Source organism: Rhinolophus hipposideros, assembly GCF_964194185.1.
Source record: "Rhinolophus hipposideros genome assembly, chromosome: X".
In the NCBI taxonomy this organism is placed as follows: Eukaryota; Metazoa; Chordata; class Mammalia; order Chiroptera; family Rhinolophidae; genus Rhinolophus; species Rhinolophus hipposideros.
In genome coordinates, this window is record NC_138046.1 from 1,735,817 (window position 1) to 1,757,216 (window position 21,400).

General features: G+C 41.7%; 2 protein-coding genes across 6 annotated transcripts in view; both read right to left on the reverse strand.

Annotated features, from left to right (window-relative positions):
• OGT (O-linked N-acetylglucosamine (GlcNAc) transferase) overlaps window positions 1-7,151 on the reverse strand; it is a 54,739-nt gene extending 47,588 nt beyond the window's left edge. The window contains exon 1 of the mRNA XM_081041710.1: window positions 6,952-7,151. The gene's annotated coding sequence lies outside the window, so the exon portion shown is untranslated. The remainder of the gene's footprint in view (window positions 1-6,951) is intronic.
• Window positions 1-21,400, reverse strand: part of TAF1 (TATA-box binding protein associated factor 1) — an 89,897-nt gene that overhangs the window by 4,199 nt on the left and 64,298 nt on the right. For 2 of the 5 annotated variants that reach the window (XM_081041698.1, XM_081041700.1), the window contains exons 38-39: window positions 9,739-9,882; window positions 9,073-9,377 (exon numbers count right to left, since the gene is read on the reverse strand). The exons of 1 other annotated variant lie outside the window; for it this stretch is intronic. In XM_081041698.1, coding sequence (XP_080897824.1) covers window positions 9,215-9,377; window positions 9,739-9,882 — 307 coding nt within the window. In that variant the 3' untranslated portion in view covers window positions 9,073-9,214. Of the gene's footprint in view, window positions 1-9,072; window positions 9,378-9,738; window positions 9,883-21,400 lie in introns of those variants that run through there. 2 more of the 5 variants (XM_081041701.1, XM_081041703.1) reach the window with 2 other exon arrangements.

The following is a 21,400-nucleotide window of genomic DNA, read 5'->3' on the forward strand; positions in this document are numbered from 1 at the left end:
ATTAGCAATCACAAATTTAGTTGCTTTTAATATTTTTTTTATCCCCACCCACCTTCATTTTGTTTTTGTCTATTATTTTAGTCTCTCCTTGTTTTTTGATTTTATTTATTTTTTTTTGTTTTTTGTTGAGAGCCTACTGGCCCATGTGGGAATCGAACCCGCAGCCTTCGGAGTTAGGAGCACGGAGCTCTAACCGCCTGCGCCACCGGGCCGGCCCCTTAATATTTTTTTAATTCTGTAAAGAAAGTTTTTTGTAAACATCCTTTTTATTAATCAATCATGACATGGCAAAATGTGCAGTTGCTATTTCTGAAAAGTGTTACAAACTACATCTAGAGATGATGAAAAATTCTTATAGAATTTTGTAAGTATACATGTTGGGTTAAGGAAATTTTATAGCCATTTTGAAGTGTCATGAAATTAATACTTCCAATCCAGAGTGCTGTAGTTTATACTTTTCTGTATGTTTCAAGTCAGGTATGTACCATTTGTACTTAGAACCCCACAGAATGAATCATCCCAAGTCCATTGGTTGTAATATGTGGTTTGGTTTATAAACAAATGAGAGTAATTTCTTGCACCTTTCTGGAAATTGTATAAGAATTTACGTATCTGCTTCTAGATACAGTGTATAAGTAAAAATTAACACACACACACACACACACACACACATACCCACACACACATTACACTTATTTTCTCAGTTTCCATGGATCAGGAATCCGGGCGCAGGTTAACAGGGCGTCTGTTCCAGGTCTCACGGGCTAGAATGAAGGTGTCATTTAGGCTACAGGCTCTGAGGCTTAGGGCCTCTTCCAAACTCATGCGCTTGTGGTAGGAATTAGTTCCTGGAGGTCTTGGACTGAGATTCCCACTATCCTTCATGGCAGTCAGCTCTATCCTTGCCTCATGGGCCCCTCCATCTTCAAAGTCAGCATTGGAGAGTCTTCTTCATGTCAAATTCCTCTCATACTTCGAATCTCACCAGAAAGAGCTATGTCCCTCCCATTCTTTAAAAATTTTTGATAAAAGAAACACACATGAAAGTCACCATGTTAACCATTTTTAAGCGCATAATTCAGCAGTGTTAAGTATATGCACAGTGTTGTGCAACAACTCTCCAGAACTTTCTCATCTTGCAAAAGTGAAACTCTGTGTTCATAACACATCTCCCCACCCCCAACCACTGCTAACCACCATTCTACTTTCTGTTTCTATAAATATGACTACTTTAGAAACCTCCTATCAGTGGACTCATACATATTTGTCCTTTCGTGAAGGAAGAAACCATTCCCTTTTGAGAGCTCAACTCATTAGGTCAGCTTACCTAGGATAATCTCTATTTCCTAAAGTTAGTTGATTTGGGGCCTTAATTACATCTGCACCATCCTTTCACAGCAGCGCCTAGATTAGATTTTGACCAAACAGCTGGGAGATGTATGTCCATTGGGGGGCAGGGGGATGGCAAGAATCTTAGGGGCCATGTTAGAATTGCCTACCACAAATGGCAGAGTAACCTGAACAAGGAGGGAGAGTGCTAACTGGTGCCTGTCAGTTTCACACACTGAGTTCAACTTTCACATACCATATGAGCTCTTTCAATTTGCCACGTGTACCTCCAGTCAAGAAGGCATTGAAAAAGAATGAAACACTGATCCCGTATCGTTCCAGATATCAAATTCTTGCCTCCAATAAAGTGGAGGATTTGGGCGAGGGAAACAAAAGCAAGTAAGAAAAATCATCCAAGACCAAAAGCCTTTGGTCATTGCATCCCCTGCCCCACGCAGTGGGTAGGCAACGTGGAGATACTGTGATGACGATCTTATTTTCAAAAGTCCTCCCAGCCACTTCTGGGGTGAAGAGCTGGGCCATCAAAGCATGCACTGAAAGGATGAACCTACCAGGCTGCAAACAGGTGAAAGGGTATAGGGGCAGCAAGAACACGTGTGACATCCAAACAGCTCTGGAATTCATTTTCCGCCTGCGTCGTCAGTGCCACTCCCCTGGGACTGGCGTGGCTGATTGCAACAGCCCTCCAAGTGCTTTCTAGCCCTACCTCCCTCTAATTTTCCACGTCACCTTAGAACATCTAAACTACAAATCAGAATTAAGGCAATACTCTGTTTAAAACTCCCCATGGCTGTTTCACAGACCAACCATGCCTTTTCCCAATCTTTTCTATCTAGAATGGCCATCCACCCCACCCCAGTCTGCCTAGAAAATTCTTACATATCCTTCACACTCCTCCTTAAGATACTGGAACAAGTCCATGATCTCAAACCTAGTTCCTGGCACTCATACTAGGGGACCTCATTGTCCATGGAGATTACAGCCAACAACCTCTCAGTCTCTTAACTCATAATTACCTTGTCCGTCCCCCTTCAGCCACCCACATCCCCCACCCCAAAAAAACTTGAACTTTATTGTGGCTCAGAACTGCTCACCTCTAGCATTTATCCCTCCACTATTCCATTTTGACCACAAGCTTCTCTCCTACCTGCTTCCTCAGGCCCTCACCCACTTGACATGCATTTTGTTTAACCTTATACAGACCCCTTTAGTCCTTTGAGCCCTCCATTTTCTCCCAGTCTGTCACCCCTCCTGGCCTCTTTTCCTTCCCTTCTCAACCTTTCTTAACCCCATGCTCGATCACCTAAACCACTCTGCCCTTTGCATTCCTGTCTGCCAAACCAGCCACACAAATCTCTCATCTTGGGTTGGCACTATGAAGCACCCTTCTCCCCTCCTTCACCTGGGTATTTGTACCTGCTACAGAAAATCCACAAAACCACATAAATTAGTGCCACTATAAATCCATGGTCTTCAACCTCGGCTGAATCTCTTCTACAAAGAACATTACACTCACACCCATCCTTATCTCCATTCCGTCTTCCTGTTCAAGGTCCACCTATCCACCTGTGCCCTGAGTGCCATCTATTTCATTCTCTTTCAGAACCCTGCTCCATCAATTATCCTTTCTCTCTGATTTCAATCTGCAGTGCCTTTTCCTCAGCGTTAAACATGCATGGGTCTCTCCCATTAAAAAAAAACAAAACTCTCCCTTATGAAGAAGTACAAATTGGTAATTACAAAATAGTTCCAGGGATGTAACGTACAGCACAGGGAATACAGTCAGTAACATTGTAGTAACTACGGGTGAAATAGGTACTAGATTTATTAGGGGGATCACTTCATTAATCATACAATGTAACCAGCGTGCTGTTCACCTGAAAACTAATAATACTGAATGTCAATTGTAACTGAAAAATAATCAATGCTCAGTTCAAAACAAACAAACAAAAATCTAACTTTGTACCCACCAAACAACAAAAAACAAAACAAACAAACAACCCTCCCTTGACCTGATCTTCATCAGGTGCCAGTTTCTCTCCTTACCTTCTCAGCTTCTCCCAGTAGTAGTCTATTTTTGCTCTCTACTTCCTCAAACCCATTCATGCCTCAATCTACTGAAAAATGTTTCCATTGAAGTTTCTTTTGGCAAAAGTCACCAAAAGACTTCTCTATGTATTTGACACTGCTGATAATGGCCGCCCCCTCGAAACGTTCTTGTTCCTACGTTTCTATCACATTGAATTAATTCAGTTTATTGGTTATTCTGTACTTCTCTGACCATTCCTGTTTGTTCTCTCTCTTTTTTAAATCTCTTCCTCCTTTCATCACTTAAATGTCAATGTTCCCCAATCTTTTGTCAAAAACTGTGAAGGGACTGAGATATTACCCCACTTGCACAGTTATGTACTTTATATGTGTGAATACTAAACACAAGTGAATTAAAATATAAGCTAAATTAAAAAAAGAAAGAAACAAAAGGTCCCTGGATCAGGGAAAAAAGTTTTTTATTAATTCAACCAGATCAAGATCAGAGTAGCTCTGCCACGTTGGCCCCCACACCCAGACCCACAGGTGACAAAATGAAAACTTATGGAAATCTTCCATGTGAGCGGCAGGTTTCAGCCACAGGTCGAGGGATGGAGAACAATGGATTTTCTGCATTTCTATCTGGGGGCAGGACAGCCATCCTGCTGCCTTCAGAAAGGAGAGAGAAAGTCCTGGGCTCCTCGAACAGAATGAAAAGGATCCTGGTCTTTACACTGCCTTTGTAATGTTAACACGCCTTTCCAGGGGCCAGATAAGCTCTGCATCTCCAGCTTTTACAGCCCGGGGAAGTCTCCAAGGTCTGGGAACTCATCCCTTTTGAAGTCCTAATACCTACGGATATAGCTGCAGTCTTCCTGGCACCTTGGGACTTTCACCTGGGGACTTAGTCCTGGCTGTAACCATTCGGATTGCTTGGGAAGATAAGTTTTGTTATCCACTTGGATCACAGTAGTTAACCAGACAAATGGCTAGAGATATCACTGTCATGGTATGTGAAAAGTGAAATGCGTCTGGGGGAAGTAAAATCAAACATTGCTTGTCTATACTGTGTACATCCTGGGTCTCAGGTGGCTAGGGCTTTTCACACGGTGCCGAGAAACCCAGAGAAGGCTTATTTGCCACACCAGGACTTGTGCTTCAGTCCTCTTCTCCTAGCTCGTCTTCTCTGCGTTAGTCGAGAGCAGCAGCCTCGGTCAGACCTGTGGCTGCCCTCCTCATTTGCTATGAACGATATCGCTGACAAATCCTTGATTCCGACCCTTCCTCTTTATCCCAATTACCACTTCCCTGCTTCAGACCCTTGGAATTTTTCATCCGGACCGCTGCAACAGCCTCTAATTATAGTCTGCCTGCGTCCAGTCGTGCCCCCTTCCAATCCTAGCCTCCACGCTGTTAACTAGCGGGATTTCTCTGAAATACAAGGCTGACTGTCTTTCACTTGCTTTAAACCTCATTTCTTGCCACTTCCTATTTTGAAAATTTTTGCTATTACAACATGGAACCACGTGTAATTACTCCGTGTGCGAGCGTGCATGCATGCGCACGAGTGCACGCGCATGTGCACGCGCGCAAACACACACACACACACACACACACGCACGCACCCTTCTATCCCCGTTCCATGCCTCTGCTTGTGCTGGTCCCTCTGATTAACGTGACCTTTCTCCTCCTTCACTTGGCCACTTCCTGCATATTTTCCAAACACCCCCAGGCTATGATGGTGACTCGTCCTCCTCTCCTTAGTTTCATCATACCTTGGGCATACATTTATCATTGTGCGTGTCACAAGGCGCTGCCATTGCCTACTCATGTATCTGCCTCCCCCACCTAAATCGTGAGCTCTCTGGGGAGCAAATAAAATCTCCTCAATGGCATTTAATATGCACACAATGTTTGACCACTGATTCATAAACTCACTAACAATTCAAATAGCACGTCTCTGAAAATTTTTTTAAGCCTGCCCATCCTCCCATCTTCTGGACAGCTCTTAAAGCAGCTAGTGGTTCCTTCCTCTACACACTTTGTACACTCCTTTTCCTAACTGAGGTAAAATTCACATAACATAAAATTAACCATTTTAAAACATACAATTCGTCAGCACAAAGTATATTCGCAATATTGTGTAACCATCACCTCTATCTAGTTCCCTAATGTTTTCATCACTCCAATGGGAAACCCCATATACATTAAGCAGTCACTTCCCATTCCTCCCCTCCCCCTAGCATCTGGCAACCACTAATCTGCTTTCTGTCTCTATAGATTTATCTTATCTATTCTGGACATCTAATAAAAATGAAATTATACAATATGTGACCTTTCATGTTTGTCTTTTTTTCACATAGCATATTGTTTTCAAGGTTCAGCCATGTTATAGTGTGTATCAGTATTTCATTCCTTTTTAGGGTTGAGTAAAATTCCATTGTATGGATAGACCACATGTGTTTATCTGTTCATCCATTCATGAATATTTCAGTTGTTTCCACATTTTGGCTATTGTGAACAGTGCTGTGAACATTTATGCAGAAGTTTTAGGTTGAATACCTGTTTTCAATTCTTTTGGATCTACACCTAGGAGTGGAATTACCAGATCATATAAAAATATATCATTAAAAAATATATCATATTTTTAAAAACTTTTTGTGGAATCATGAAACTGCTTTTCCACAGTTTCAATTTTACGTTCCCACCAGCAATGCATGAGGGTTCCCATTTCCCCATATCCTCACCAACACTTATTGTCCTTTAAAAAATACATAACATATATTTATATACAATATATATTATATATAATTTATACATTATATATATATATATGTATATATATATATCTCTCCATACTGGTGGGTGTGAGGTGGTATCTGACCGTGGTTTTGATTTGCATTTCCCTGATGGTTAGTGATGTTGAGCACCTTTCCATATGTCTGTTGGCCATTTGCATGTCTTCTTGGGAGATATGTCTATCGGAGGCCTTTGTTCATTTATTTCAGTACACTTAATTTTTTAGTAGAGTTTGAGACTTATGGAATTGGGCAGACATTAGATAGAAGTCTATATACTGCACCCATCCCACCCACTTTCCCCTCCACATGCAGTTTCCCAGTGGCACATGTGTTATAATTAATGAACCACTATTAATACACTGTTATAATCTAATAGCTTATGGTTTACATTAGGGGGTCAATGTTTGTGTTGCACACTCTGTGGGCGTGGACAAATGTATAATGACATGTACCCATCATTACAGTATCACGGAATAGTTTCACTGCCTTACAAATCCTGTGCTCCACCTCTTCAACCTTCCCCTCCTTCTCCCCCTGAAACTCTGGGAACCAATGGTCTTTTTATTGTCTCCATACATAAGTTTTCTTTTTAGAGCAGTTTTATATTTGCAGAACAACTACGAAGATAATAGAGTCGCCACACACCCCACACCAGTTCCCCCACTATTAATACCTTACATTGGCAAGGCACAGGCGTTCCAGCTAATGGACCGACACTGTGCGCCATTATTAGCCAAAGCCCATACTTGCCTCTGACTTCCTTGGTTCTTACCTCTGTCGTTTTTCTGTTCCAGGATCCCGTCCAGGACACCACAGTCTAGGCAGTTATCATGCCTCCTCGGGCTCTTCTTGGCTGTGACGCTTTCGCAGACTTTCCTTGTTTTTGATGACTGACAGGTCTGAGGAGTGCTGGTCAGGTATTTGTAGACGGGGACTCAGTGGGATTTGTCTGACGTTTTTCTCATGGTTAGACTGGGGTTATGGATTTTAGGGAGGAAGAGCATACAGATAAAGTACCATTTTCGTTGCATCCCACTACGATACATATCATCAACATGCCATTTCAGTGCTGATGCTAACCATCATCACCTGACTCAGCTGTGCGTGCTTCTCCACTACGGAGTCACTCTCTGTCTGCCCTTTCACACTGTCCTCTCTGGAAAGAAGTCACTGTGCACACCCAACGTGGGGATGGCTGAGGGGGCACGGATTCACTCTCGCACATTCCCACGCCGGCTCAGCCTGCTGCCCAGTAACAAATCATGCCAGGCTCACCACCTGGTCTGAGTCCCAGTGCTGTTGTAGGGCAGGCTGGGCCTCCTTACCCTGTGCTGACCTTCGCCCCCAGGACCCACGCCTGGCCTCTACTGACTCCTAAAAAAAAAAATCAAATGAGCTTCCTTCCTCCTTGCTTAAAAAAAAATAAAAAAGAAGAAAAGAAATTGAGAGTAATGCTCCACCTCCTGGAGGGAAGAGCAGCTAAATAAATTATTTGGGATTCTTCTGCTTGGGAGATTTGTCTCTTGCATTTATTTATCTATTTAGTCAGTCAATCACTTATTTATGGTGCCATAGACATTATTTTATACTTTGCCCACTCTCACTTTTATGCTCATTTTTACCCTTTATTTTAATGCAATCAACAGCAGTCTGGCATCAACCAACCAACTAACCAATAATAATCAGGCAGTTCACTTGACAACCTAGCACATGGTTCCTGACACTGGGGACTATTTCCTGGGACCCTAAGAATGTTTTCCTTCCTATCAGAGGCAATGATGGCTCTCTATAAGTATTCATGATCTTTCCCCCAAGGTACAGGTAACAGGGATTTATTGCAAGAAATAGGCTTACATAGTTGTGGGGCTGGCTAGGCAAGTCCAAAATCCATAGGGCAGTCTGTGAGGAAGGGCACGATGGATCTTCTGTTCACAGGAGGAATTTCTTCTTCATCAGGGAAGCCTCAGCTCTGCTCTTAAGGGCTTTCACCTGACTGAGTCAGGCCCACCCAGATTATCTGGAATGATCTCCCTCACTTAAAGTCAACTGGTTATGGACTTTAATGACATCTACAAATACCTACACAGGAACACCAAGATCAGTTAGTTAATAACAGAACTATAGCCTAGCCAAGGGGACACATCCGATAACTGGCAATGGCACAAAGGAGGAGAAAGAGGGGAGAGGAGGAGGAGACAAAGGAGAAGGGAAAGGAAAATAAGGAGGGGGGGAGGAGGAGGGAGAGGAAAAGGAGAAAGAGGTGTAGGAAAAAGAGAAAAGGGACAAGGAAGATGCCAGGAGGTCGACAGAGGGTTTCCATAGATGAGATTATGATGAGAAGTAGGATGTGAAAAGAAAAGCAAGATGAACTAGATGCATTACACCAGATACAAAGCACTCTCTGCAAAGGATTTATACAGAGCGACTAGACAAGACGTTTTATCGTAAACACACAGAAGAAGAGGGGGATTCTGTAAGTGGAAAAAAAAAGAAATGGGGACAGTGGCCCTGACAGCAGCAGCAGATCCTTCTTATGGCCAATCAAAAATCAGCGCCACAGTCTTTGACCTAGAAGTTCTGCTTCAAAGGATGTATTCTGTATTTATTTACTCTACATATAGTCTACAAACACGTTTGAAATAACACAGGTACAAAAATATTGAAAAATACTGAAATAACACAGGTCCTGAAACAGTGCTTGCAAGATTAAAAACTTGAGAGTAACCTAAAAGTTTAGCGGTAGGAAATGGATTAAATGAACTATGGTACAGCCATACAGTCCCCAAAATAATGAGCAGCTCTATATGGACTGACTTGGGAAGATCTCCAGGATACACTGTTAAGTGAAAAAGCAAACTGCAGAGCAGTGGGCATCTCATGCTACACTCGGTGAGGTGTTTTCCAAGGACTATATAGATACATATTGATAAATACATCAGGTATTTCTGGAAGATGATACCAGAAACTGATAGCTGTGGTTGCCTCTAGGGAGAGGAGGTGAGAAGTGAACTGGGGGACAGAGGACAGAGGAAAACTTACTCTTTACTACATACTTTTCTGTAGATTTGAATGTTTGCACTATACAAAGTTGAATACCGTATGTGTTGAAAGGGGATGAGGTGCTGTCTTCCCAAACTTGCTGACCGCCATCTGCCCCCGGTGCCTCCTACAGGGCTGAGTGGCACTTCTACAAGTAACCTGCAAAGAAAGCACTTCTTCGGGACGATGCCTGGGCAGGGCTGAAGACCTCGGGAGCACAGGGGGCATTTCCATTTCTTCACCCAACTGAAAGCAGGGATTGTGGAAGAGCAGGGATTATCCCAGCACGGAGTGGTGAATGCAGAGCCGTTTGATAGTGTCAGAGAAAACACTTTGGCCCTTTGGGTCATGACTTATGATTTTAGAATGAGAGTGTTTTGCCACAGAGAGTGCATATTTCATAAGGGCTATAGACATTATTTACTTGGAGACATCCTAACCCGACTGTATGGATTTTAAACAGAAAACAAAGAGTTAGAAATATGTTCAAGTGAAACTAAAGTTGATTGTAATGGAGCACCTGAAGAATGGCATTGAAGAAAGAATGGCGATACGGCAGTCCCCCCTTATCCCAGGGGTACACGTTCCAAGACTCCCAGTGGATGCCTGAAACCGCAGATAGTACCGAACTCTATATAGACTGTTTTTTCCTATACATACGTACCTAAAATAAAGTTTAATTTATAAATTAGGCATGGCAAGAGATTAACAACAGTAACTAACAATAAAATAGAACAGTTATAACAATATACTGTAATAAAAGTTGTGTGAATGTGGCCTCTCTCTCTCTGATGATCAACCTCATACATACCGGAAACGGCTACTAAGTGACTAACATGACTAACAGGTAGGGAATGCTTGCAGCATGGACATGCTGGACAAAGGGACGACCCACATCCCAGGTGGGACGGGCTTGAGATTTCATCACGCTCCTCAGAATGGCGCACAATTTCAAATTTATCAATTGTTTCTTTCTGGAAGTTTCCATTTCATATTTTCAAACTACAGTGAACTGCAACGGTGCAAAGCAAAGCTGCAGATAAGGGGGCCTACTATAGAATGCCTGGTTGTTCCAGCTGTTTGCTCTTCTCAGAGCCCTTTCCACTATGCTCTATGAGAAACCAACTACCCACACTCCAGTTTTCTTCACTGAACTTGCCCTTCCAGCCTTTGCTTTAACTGAATGGGGGCTCTCTCCTGAGATTCCTGCTTTCCTGCAGCCCTCTCCAGAAGACAGCTTCTTCTCTCACACTCTGACGACCACAGACAGGGAGGACTGAGGATGTGCAAAGCTTTCTCCTTTCTCCCTGTTGCCAAGTCCACCACTTACGGGTAAACAATTTCTGTCCCTTTAAGGCTCATGACATCTGGCTCTGAAACTGTCTCTGCAACCTGAAAGCTATCATCCCAGCCTTCATATTCAGTAAGAATTTTGGAATCTAGCTTTCAGTTTTCCTTTCTGCCCCATGTCCTGTCATCAGCTAAAAGACTCCAGAAGTCTAGATGACTCTTTGACTCCTGGCTTCACCATTTCTTCACTTTCTCAATTGCCTTCAAAAAAATATCCCAATTCCTCAGCATGACAGTGTCCTTCAAATATAATCACTGGTGTACTCTATTTCCTGACATGGCTTCTGCTATGTCAGAAAAATACTTCCCAGATGTCCAAAGCCACTGTTAATTTATTCTTCCAGGCCCTCTGCCTGTTCTCATCCTCCTAGGTAACGCCTGTCCCACCCCCACCTACTGTGCCTGTTAAGCATCCATATGAGTGACTCATTTAACAATCTAGCTTTCCGTTTCCTGTTCCACCTTTACTCCAGGAACTTTTGTTTTCCATTCCATTTTAGCCTCTACTCTCAGAGCCACATGTTGGGTTTCTAAATTACCCAGAAAAACATGACGTCTGAGATCTCAAACCCCAGTCTCAGAAAAAACCAGAGGGGACTTCCACTTGTGGCCAGCCAGCACTGAATAATTTATCCTCCTGCCTGAAAAACCAGCAAATAGACAGGCTATATAAAACAACAGTTTTCAGGTATTCAACTTCAGGCAGCACAGGGTAAGAAAGAAGAGAAACAAACACCATGAGTCTTACGATTGCCCTAGCCTATGTCTGGAGAGTTTCTAAGCCACAGTGCAGAGTGGTGGAACCCAGGCAGAGCCCGGCAGGCTCTCTGAGTTGAGAAGAGAGAGTTGGGAGGCCAAGGAGGCCAAGGTAAGTCAAGTTCACAGAAGAGCACTGGAGAGTAAAGAGCTGCACAAACAGAAAGTTCGGGAGATATGCAGAGGATGTCCCATGAGACTTCAGCTGAGTACTGGGTAGTGAATATATGTAAAGAAACTACCTAAAGCTGGAGAAAGACCCACCTGAAAGGATTAGAGGGAAAAATACTCAGAGCTCACGCAGGACCCAGATAGTTTGTGTTCCCACCAGCCACGGGAGAAAACTTCGTAATTCGCAAGACACTAGGTAGAATACTGAGGAGGGTTTTGCCTCGTTAGTGGAGCAAAATTAGTGTGAAACTAAAAGGCTGCTTTGATTCTGGCTTTCACAATAGCTTAAAAAGCAAGCCTCAAAAGGATCAAATTGGGCCGGCCCGGTGGCTCAGGCGGTTAGAGCTCCATGCTCCTAACTACGAAGGCTGCCGGTTCGATTCCCACACGGGCCAGTGGGCTCTCAACCACAAGGTTGCCAGTTCAACTCCTCGAGTCCCATAAGGGATGGTGGGCAGCGCCCCCTGCAACTAAGATTGAACGTGGCACCTTGAGCTGAGCTGCTGCTGAGCTCCCGGATGGCTCAGTTGTTTGGAGCGCGTCCTCTCAACCACAAGGTTGCCAGTTAGACTCCCGCAAGGGATGGTGGGCTGTGCCCCCTGCAACTAGCAACGGCAACTGGACCTGGAGCTGAGCTGCGCCCTCCACAACTAAGACTGAAAGGACAAGTTGAAGCTGAACGGCACCCTCCGCAACTAAGATTGAAAGGACAACAACTTAACTTGGATAAAAAGCCTGGAAGTACACACTGTTCCCCAATAAAGTCCTGTTCCCCTTCCCCAATAAAATCTTTAAAATAAAAACAAGATCAAATTGTTTCCAAGTAACTTAACTTCCCAGAACAAAGCTTAAGCACATTTATAATAGTACAAAAATATCCAACACCCAACAAGGTAAAATTCACAATGTCTGGCATCCAATAAAATATTAACGGGCATGTAAAGAAGTAGGAAAGTGTGACCCATAATGAGGGGTAAAAATCAATCAATACAAAGAGAAATCCTTCCAAATTTGATGAAAGTTATCCCAATGAACTGTACTCCACAAAGATGAGCAAACCAAACCCAAAGCTGGGGAAGGAAGGAAGGAAGGAACAAAGGAAGGGAGGGCGAGAGGCAGGGAAGAATGAATGAAGAAAGGACGGTTGGTCAGAGGAGGTAAACTAAACAGAGAACAGAAAAACAATACAGAGATTCCATGTAACCAAAAGTTGCTTCTTTGAAAATATCAACAAAATTGATAAACCTTTAGCTAGACTAAGAAAAAAAAAGAGAGAGAGGAGACTCAAACTTCTAAAATCAGAAATGAAAGAGGGTACTTTACTACAGACTTTCCAGAAATAAAAAGGATTATAAGAGACTACTATGAAACTGTATGCCAACAAATTGGATAACCTAGATCAAATAGACTAATTCCTAGAAACACGCAAACCACCCAAATTAAGTCAAGAAAAAATAGAAAATCTGACTACCCAAGTAAGGAGACTGAATCAGGAATCAAAACTTCTCAACAAGGAAAAGCCCAGGGCCATATGCTTCAGTAGTGAATTCTACCAAACATTTAAAGAATTAACACCAACCCTTCTCAGACTCTGAAAAAATTGAAGAGTAAGGGAATGCTTCCTAACTCATTCTATGAAACCAGCATCACTCTGACACCAAAGCCAGACAAACACACTACAAGAAAACTACAGATCAATATCCCTTATGAATATAAATGCAGAAACTGCAACAAAATAATAGAAAACAAAATTCAGATGCATCTGAAAAGGATTATACACCCTGGCTAGGTGGCATTTATCCCAGGAATGCAAGAGTAGTTCAACACATGAAAATCAATCAATGTAGAACACCACATTAAGGGAATTAAGGTAAAAGACACATCATATCAATTGATGCAAAAAGAGCATTTGGCAAACTCTAACACCTTTTCACGAAAACAACAACAACAACAACAATACTCAATGAACTAGGATAGAAGTGAAATTCCTCAATATGATAAAGGCAGTATTTGAAGTACCCACCGCTAACATCACACTCAATGGTGAAAGACTAAAAGCTTTTTCCCTAAGATCTGGAACAAGGCAAGGATGTCCACTCTCACCACATCTATTTAACCCAGGGATTTCTAGACAGAGCAATCAGGCAAGAACTACAAGGCGTTCAAAGTGGAAAGGAAAAAAATAAAACCATCTCCATTCACACAGATGACATGATTTTATACAGAGGGGAAAAAAACTCCTAAGGGAGACAAGCCAGTCACCAATGGACAAATACTGTAAGAATCCACTCATATGGGGTACTTAGAGTAGGCAAATGCATAGAGACAGAAGGTAAAATGGTGGTTACTAGGAACTGGGGGCAGGGGAAAATGGGGAGTTACTGCTTAATGGGTAGACTTTCTATTTCAAATGGGAAAGGGTATTATTGGAAATAGTGGTGATGGTTGCACAAGATTATGTAATTCGTGCCAGTGATCTGTACATTTAAAAATGGTTAAAATGGCAAACTTTATATATATGTATATAAAGTATATACATATATATATACATATATATATATAATTACGTATCCACTATTTTAGAAAACCCATGTACTGCAGCACATCATAATTACATTGCTTACAACCAGTGATAAAGAGAAAATCTTAAAAGCAGCCAGAGGAAACAAGAAATATTATGTACAGAGAAATAAAGATAAGGATTACGATTTATTGTCAGAAAAAATGCAAACCAGAAGTCAATGGAGCAACATCTCTGAAATACTGAAAAAACCCCACCAACCTAGATTCTACGCTCAGTAGCTATCCAAGGGTAGAATGAACCATCGGGTAATGAAAGTGCTCTGTATTTTGACTGTGGTAGTGGTCGCACAAATCTACACACATAACTAAACACACACACACACAAACATACACACACAAGAGTGTATGTGAAGCTGGTGAAGTCTGAATAAGGTCTGTAAACTGCATCCAGGTCAATTTCCTGGTCGTATAGTTACCATCGGAGGAAACTGAGCAAAGGGTATTGGGTATTGGGGTTTCTGTGTTTCTTTTTTAAAACTGTCTGTGAATCTACAGCTGTCTCAAAATGAAAAGTTAAGGCAAAACCATACATTTACTATCTTACTGTTCCTACGGAGCAGGAAACTGGCACTGCTTACCTAAGCTCTACAGCTCAGTATCTCACAAGGCTGCAAAGTATCAGCCAGGACTGCATTCTTTTCAAGGTTCAATCGGAGCAAGATGTGCTCTCATGTTCACTCTGTGCTTGATAACAGGATCTGGTTTTTTGTGGACTGCTGGACTGAGGGTCTCAGGTACTTGGCATTTTGGCCTCTCCACAGAGCAGCTCCAAACATGGTGGCTGGTTTCCTCAGAAGGAGCAAGCAAGAGAGAGCAAGAGTCCTAGCAAGGTGGAAGTCATGGTCTTTCGTAAGTTAGTCTTGGAAGCAATACCCTATCACCTGTGTTGTCTTCTATTTTTAGGTCACTAGGTCCTGTCCACACGCAAGAGGAAGGGATTATACAAAGGCAAGAATACCAGGACGTGGGAATCATTGGAGGGACTTGTCTACTACGGTAGCCAAAGAAAATACTTTAAAGGTTGTGTAATAAGGTCATTTGAGCCACCAGATATAATGAAATGTATAGCAATTAAAACAATTTTATAGTGGTCCAGAAATAAACAAAAAGATTAAATAGAACTGCAGAGAGTCCAGGAGACGCAAGCATTGCTAAGAGAAAAAAATTGGAAAATTAAATGTCCATTAATAAGATGTTAAAAAATAAAACAAGATGAGTAGTTCTGTGGCAGAAACATCTGAGAATCAGAAAAGCTAGATTCCAATACTGCTCTTGATGTTGATTATTTCACATTTCTGAGCCTCAGTTTACCCATTTCTAAGGAGTCTGTTTATACAACTATAAAAGGAACATTAAAAAAAGAACATCAAGTGTTTTAAAAAAAAAAAAATAAGATGTTAAAAAAATTAGGCAAACGGGGAAATTTAAATAAAGATTGGTACATTGTATCAATATCCTGGCTATGACATCATACTATAGTTTTGCAAAATGTTGCCATGGGTAGAAACTGGACAAAGTATACAAGAGACCTCTTATTGTCTCTTACAATTATCTCAATAAAAATTTCAATTCCAAAAGAATGAGGTGTGTGTGTGTTTGTGTGTGTGAGAGGGATGTTCACAATATATTAAGCGTAAAAAGAAAGTTGCAGAATATGTATAGTATGACCTTCATTTTGATAAAATATGCATTATCTATTACAAAAATTTCATAATAAAATGTATTAAAACTAAGTAAAACAAACTTTTATTCCATGAAGTACAAGAAAACACCTTATTATATCCTTCTACCACACCCGCCAAATATATTTTGCTTTTGGAGTTCCCTGTCTTTGTTAATGGTATAACCACCTCCTACGATATAAATATGGGAGTCCTTCTCTACCTTCTCCTAATTCCCATTATTCACTTGGTTATCAATATTCCTCAAGATCTAGTTAATCCGTTCCTTTTGTCCTTTATCCTCACTCATTGTTTCTTGTCTGAATTATTACAATAACTTTCACATTGGTTTCCCTGACTTCTTATTTGCTAAGAGAACTCAGATGTACGCGGGGAAGAAGTATGCCCTAGGCCAGGAGATAAAGGGCAGCGTGTTGATCGTGGGATAAAGCTCCTGCTTTCATGATATAAAGGACAGCCAGAGCTGGTGTCACTACTTTGTTCCTTCTTCCTTCCCCATACATGAATGATTCCTGGAGCTGTAGCACCCATTCTGTGACCATGAGGCAACAAGCATGAGGGCAAAAAGCCAACATGCTAATGAAAGTTGAATATAAAGACAGAGATTGAATTCTTGATGCCATTGCGAAGCCATTGAACTAATACTGGCAACCACGTATCTCTGGATTTCTTATGTGAGAATAACAAATCCCTGTTTAGGTCAAGTTCTCTGGAACTTAACAGCCACACAAATATCACCATGTCTCTTTCCTACTTCAAACCCATCAATTTCAGGACAGAGCCCATTCTTCATGGACGCACATGTGGTATCTATCAAGATTTGGCTCCTATCTCCTTTCCAGATGCATCTTCTACCGTGATCTCCGCTCTCAGCCATCATCGTACTGGACCTCTCAGCAGCGTTTTCTGTTGATCTTGATTTCCTTTTTGGAATTCTGGAAACTATACTCCCATGCCCTGGTCTTCTTCCTCAGTCTGCAAGGAATCCTCTGCATCTTCTTGGCCTCTGTATTTGTTCGGGTACCCCCAGGACTCAGTCCTTTAACCTCTGTTCCTCTTTGCACTCAATTCTTCAGCGCTGTCACCTAATCCCGTGGTTTTAAACACCACTTACGTGATGACGACTCCCAAATTTCTAGGCCTAGCCTCAACCACTCCCCGTAACTCCAGACTCACTAGTCAATTGCTTATTCAACATTCTCCACATGGCTGTCTAAATGGCACCTCCACCTAAAGACAGGACTCTATCCCCTGCCCCCAACCTTCTTTCCCCTCATGGTCTCCATTTCATTACACAGCACCCCTGACTCTGCCTCATACCTCACATCCAAGCCATCAGCTACTTCTGCTGATTCTACCTTCAGAATCCATCCCTCCTCATTCTCATCAGCTCCATTACTACCAGCCTCATCCAAGCCATCACCATCTCTTGCCTGATCACTACAATGGCCTACTAAGCAGTCTCCCTGCTTCCATCATCACCTTCTAGTATTTACCACAAAGCCTAAGTGATCCTTTTCAAACCATAAATAAAATCATGTCACTCCATTCTTAAAACCTTCGAATGGCTTCCCATGCCACAAGGAATTACAGAATCTGGTCCTGGAAACCCCTATGACCTCATCTCCTACCACTCCGTGCTTGTTGACACCGCACCAGACAAGATGGCCTCCCCCACTGTGCCGATGTCCTTGCGCTAGCTGTTCTCTCTGGCCAGAAGGATCTGCCCTCAGATAGCTCTATGATCTACTGCCTGAGCACCTGATCTAAAATAGCAACTTGCCCTCACGCCCACTCTCTATACCATACTTCCGCCTTCTCCATGGTACTTATCATCACCTTCTATATATTTATTGTCCGATGCTGTATTCCCAGCACTTAGATCACTGCCTGGCACATGGTATTCACTCATTCAATAAATATTTGCTGAACGAATGAATTAATGACTGCTAGTTCTTAGAACAGTAACTACCTAATTGAATAAAAATATCTCTGTATCCCAGGGCCCGGCATAGTACCAGGTATATAGTTGGTATTCAATAAATGTTTGTTGAATGAAACCTGTAAACATGCTCTTATCTTACAAGCCTTTTTCTTTTTTAAAAAAAGATTTTACTGGGGAAGGGGAGCAGGACTTTATTGGGGCACAGTGTGTACTTCCAGGACTTTTTTCCAAGTCAAGTTGTCGTCCTTTCAATCTTAGTTGTGGAGGGTGCCGTTCAGCTTCAAGTTGTTGTCCTTTCAGTCTTAGTTGTGGAGGGCGCAGTTGCTGTTGTTAGTTGCAGGGGGCGCAGCCCACCATCCCTTGTGGGACTCGAGGAATTGAACCGGCAACCTTGTGGTTGAGAGCCCACTGGCTCATGTGTGAATCGAACCGTCAGCCTTCGTTGTTAGGAACACGGAGCTCCAACTGCCTGAGCCACCGGGCCAAGCCCTGACCTTCAATTTGTAAAAGACACAACATCTGTGAAGCCCCCTAAAACCAGGACGCCTGTAACCATGTTCACATTTACTAAATGTCAAATGTCAAAATGAATCCAAAGTGATGGTCCACGTCTGCTATTCCGATTTCTATTGCACAGTCTCCTGACAACACCGGTATTATCAGACTCTTTAGTATTTTTCAGTTTGACGGGTATAAAATGAAGCACATTGTAGCTGGACTGTGCATTTCCCTGATTACTGATGAGGTAGTTCATCTTTTCATTGCTTATTGGTCACTCCTGTTTCCTCTTCCGTGAAATGCCTGTTCACGTCTTTTGGTCAATTTTCTATTGGGTGGCTTCTCTTTTTCTTATTGACACACTAGTTTTAAAAAAATATATATGTATACATGCATATGTATGTATGTGTACACACACACACACACACACAGGATAGTTACCTTTTATCAGTTATGTGAATTGCAAATATCTTTTGCCAGATAAGACTTTTTAAATGTCTTGATGAACAGCAGTTGTTTTTAACATCGTCAAATATATCAAACTTTCTTTTATGGTTTGTGCTTTGTAGGTTTTGTCTAAGAAATCCTTCCCTAGACTGAGGCTATAGAAACATTCTCTCATATTTTCTTTTATAAAGTTAAAACGTTTTGCTCAGCACATCTGAGCTTGATCCATCCACAACTGATTTTTGTGTGCAGTAGGAGGCAGCGATCTCACTTCATTTGTTTTCCTATAGGGATAATCAACTGTTCCTGCACTGTTCACAGATAGTCCACACTCTCCCCACTGACCTGCAATGTCACCGCTGTCTTCTAGGCTCTCTATTCTGTTCCCTTGTTACCTCTGCCTATTCCTGTGCCAGTTCCAAACTCTCTTAATGACTGCTTTACAATAAATCTTGCTATCTCACTAGTTTTTTAGAAATGGAGTTACTTAAGATGAAAATTCTTAAGGCTCTTCATGCAGTGTCAAATAGCTTTCCGGCAAAGCTGTACTGAGTTACACTCCCACACACAGTGTGTCAGGGCCTGCTTTATCACATCCTCATCATGACATTTTTAAAAGCAGTACTGTGCTTAAAAACATGGGATTTTAGAAACAGATAGGTCTGCATCCAAATCCTGGCTCTACCATTTATAAATATGGGACTTTAGGAAAGTCACTTAGTTATTCTGAGCTTCAGTTTTCTCATCTGTAAAAATGGGCATACTACTGAGGGCACCTACCCTCAGGGCCACTGTGGGGATTAAAGAAGAGATTGTGTTAAGTTGAACCATATGAAATTGCCAACATTCAATCTCTTTTTGACCTCCAAAAATGTTTTTCATAGGTTTCAACCTAATACATAAAACAGTATCTAGCATATCACGTCACTAAATGGTAGCCACTGAAATTATTATTATGGAAGCAGAATGATAGAAATGAATGGCATCCTTATGGAAAGCCCCAATACTTAGAAGAAATAAGCAGAGATAATCTCCTAAAGAAAAACTTCAGGCCTTTTTATATGATTTCACTTAGGTGTCAAGTATAAGATAAAGGTAGAGGGTTGTTTTTGTGTGTTTTGTTTTGTTTTTATCCATGAGAGATACATACTGAAGAATTTAATGGCAAAACACGATGTCTGGCATTTGTTTTAAAATACTACAGACCCCCTGCAAGAAAGAGGATAGGATAGATGAGAGAAGACTGGCAAATTGTTGATAACTGTTCAAGTTAGACGAGGGCTTCATTATACTCTACTTTTAAGCACGTTTGGAATTTTCCACAGTACAAAGTTCAAAGTCAAGTCCAACTCACTGTCCAAGTTCTGATTTTCTCCTCACTAAGCAACATTCTGATTACCATGTGTTCTCATGTAGATGTCAACTAGCAGGACACGCACTAATGAGTAAATACAAGTTACACTTCTCACTGCGGGTTAATCAATTAGTAAATGTTTACATATCAGTTTCATTTAAGGTCGGGACACAGCTTTGATGAAGGCTACCTGTGGTTGGCTAACTGGGCGGTCATCTGGTCTTTCCTGAGTGGATGTACTAGCTTCCAATGGTTCTGCATTCACTGGTTTACCAGAATGCCTTGCGGTTGCACTTGAACTACAACACTGGTGGAATGTGATTTAGGAATTGGCGAGCTGTGGAATTAGAACCAGGGGAGGTCCACCTCCCTTCTCCTACTCATTGTTACTTGTAATAATAAAACAGTTTACACAAACTGAGTGCTTACTATCTAGCAGACATTATTCTAAGCACTTCACAATATATTATTTCATTTCATTTTTACAGTGATCCTACTATCTTACATTTACAGATGAGGAAACGAAGGCCCAGGGGACTTGCCTAAAGCCCCAGAGTTTGACTTCAAAGCCATGTTCTCAGGCCTATGACATATTACCTTAATTTCAAAACAATGCCAAAAGTCTAATTATTTTGTAAATCATGCACATGAATATATCTGACCTGTCTCTAGGCTCTGAAGTAGCTTATTACAGACCGGACAAGTAAACATGTCCCAGGTAAAATGCACAAAGATAGCAGAAGAGTTCGTGGAAAGTCCGTTCCTCTTTTGTAATGAGTAACGGGGGCAGGGAGACAGGGAGCCGTAAGCCCTTTTACCTGCATGTTGAGAGACTATCTTCTAAGTCCTGGGATACTATCTATGGGAAGACTTGCCACCTAGGGAAGGCTCCAGGCAGTCCTCTTTACACAGCTCCAAGTGACACCCAAAGCATTTTGAGGCCTTGAAATTTTAATAATTACAAGTAGGCATGGAAAAAATATAGAATTTATATGTTATAAAATGAGGAGCCCTTGAAACTAGAAGTCAGCTGACTAAACTGGGATGTAAAATGCGTATTAATTGAATGGATGTATTACTATGTGATAACTTACTTCTAAATAATGACTTAAAAAGTCATCATACTAGGATGGAGTTAAAGGGAACTTCCGGTTTAATTGTAAGAAATGTCTCCTTTTTTTTTTTTTTTAAAAAAAAAAGGGCACAGCTCACAGTGGCCCACACAGGGATCAAACTGGCAACCTTGGTGTTATTAGCACCACGCTTTAACCAACTGAGCTAACCGGCTACCCCTCATCTTACTTTTTAAAGAATTTACATTACATTTTCTGGTCACAAATTCTGCCCAGTCTGATATTTATTGCTCAAAGTTAAGAAAAGCCATACTTGGTGATCT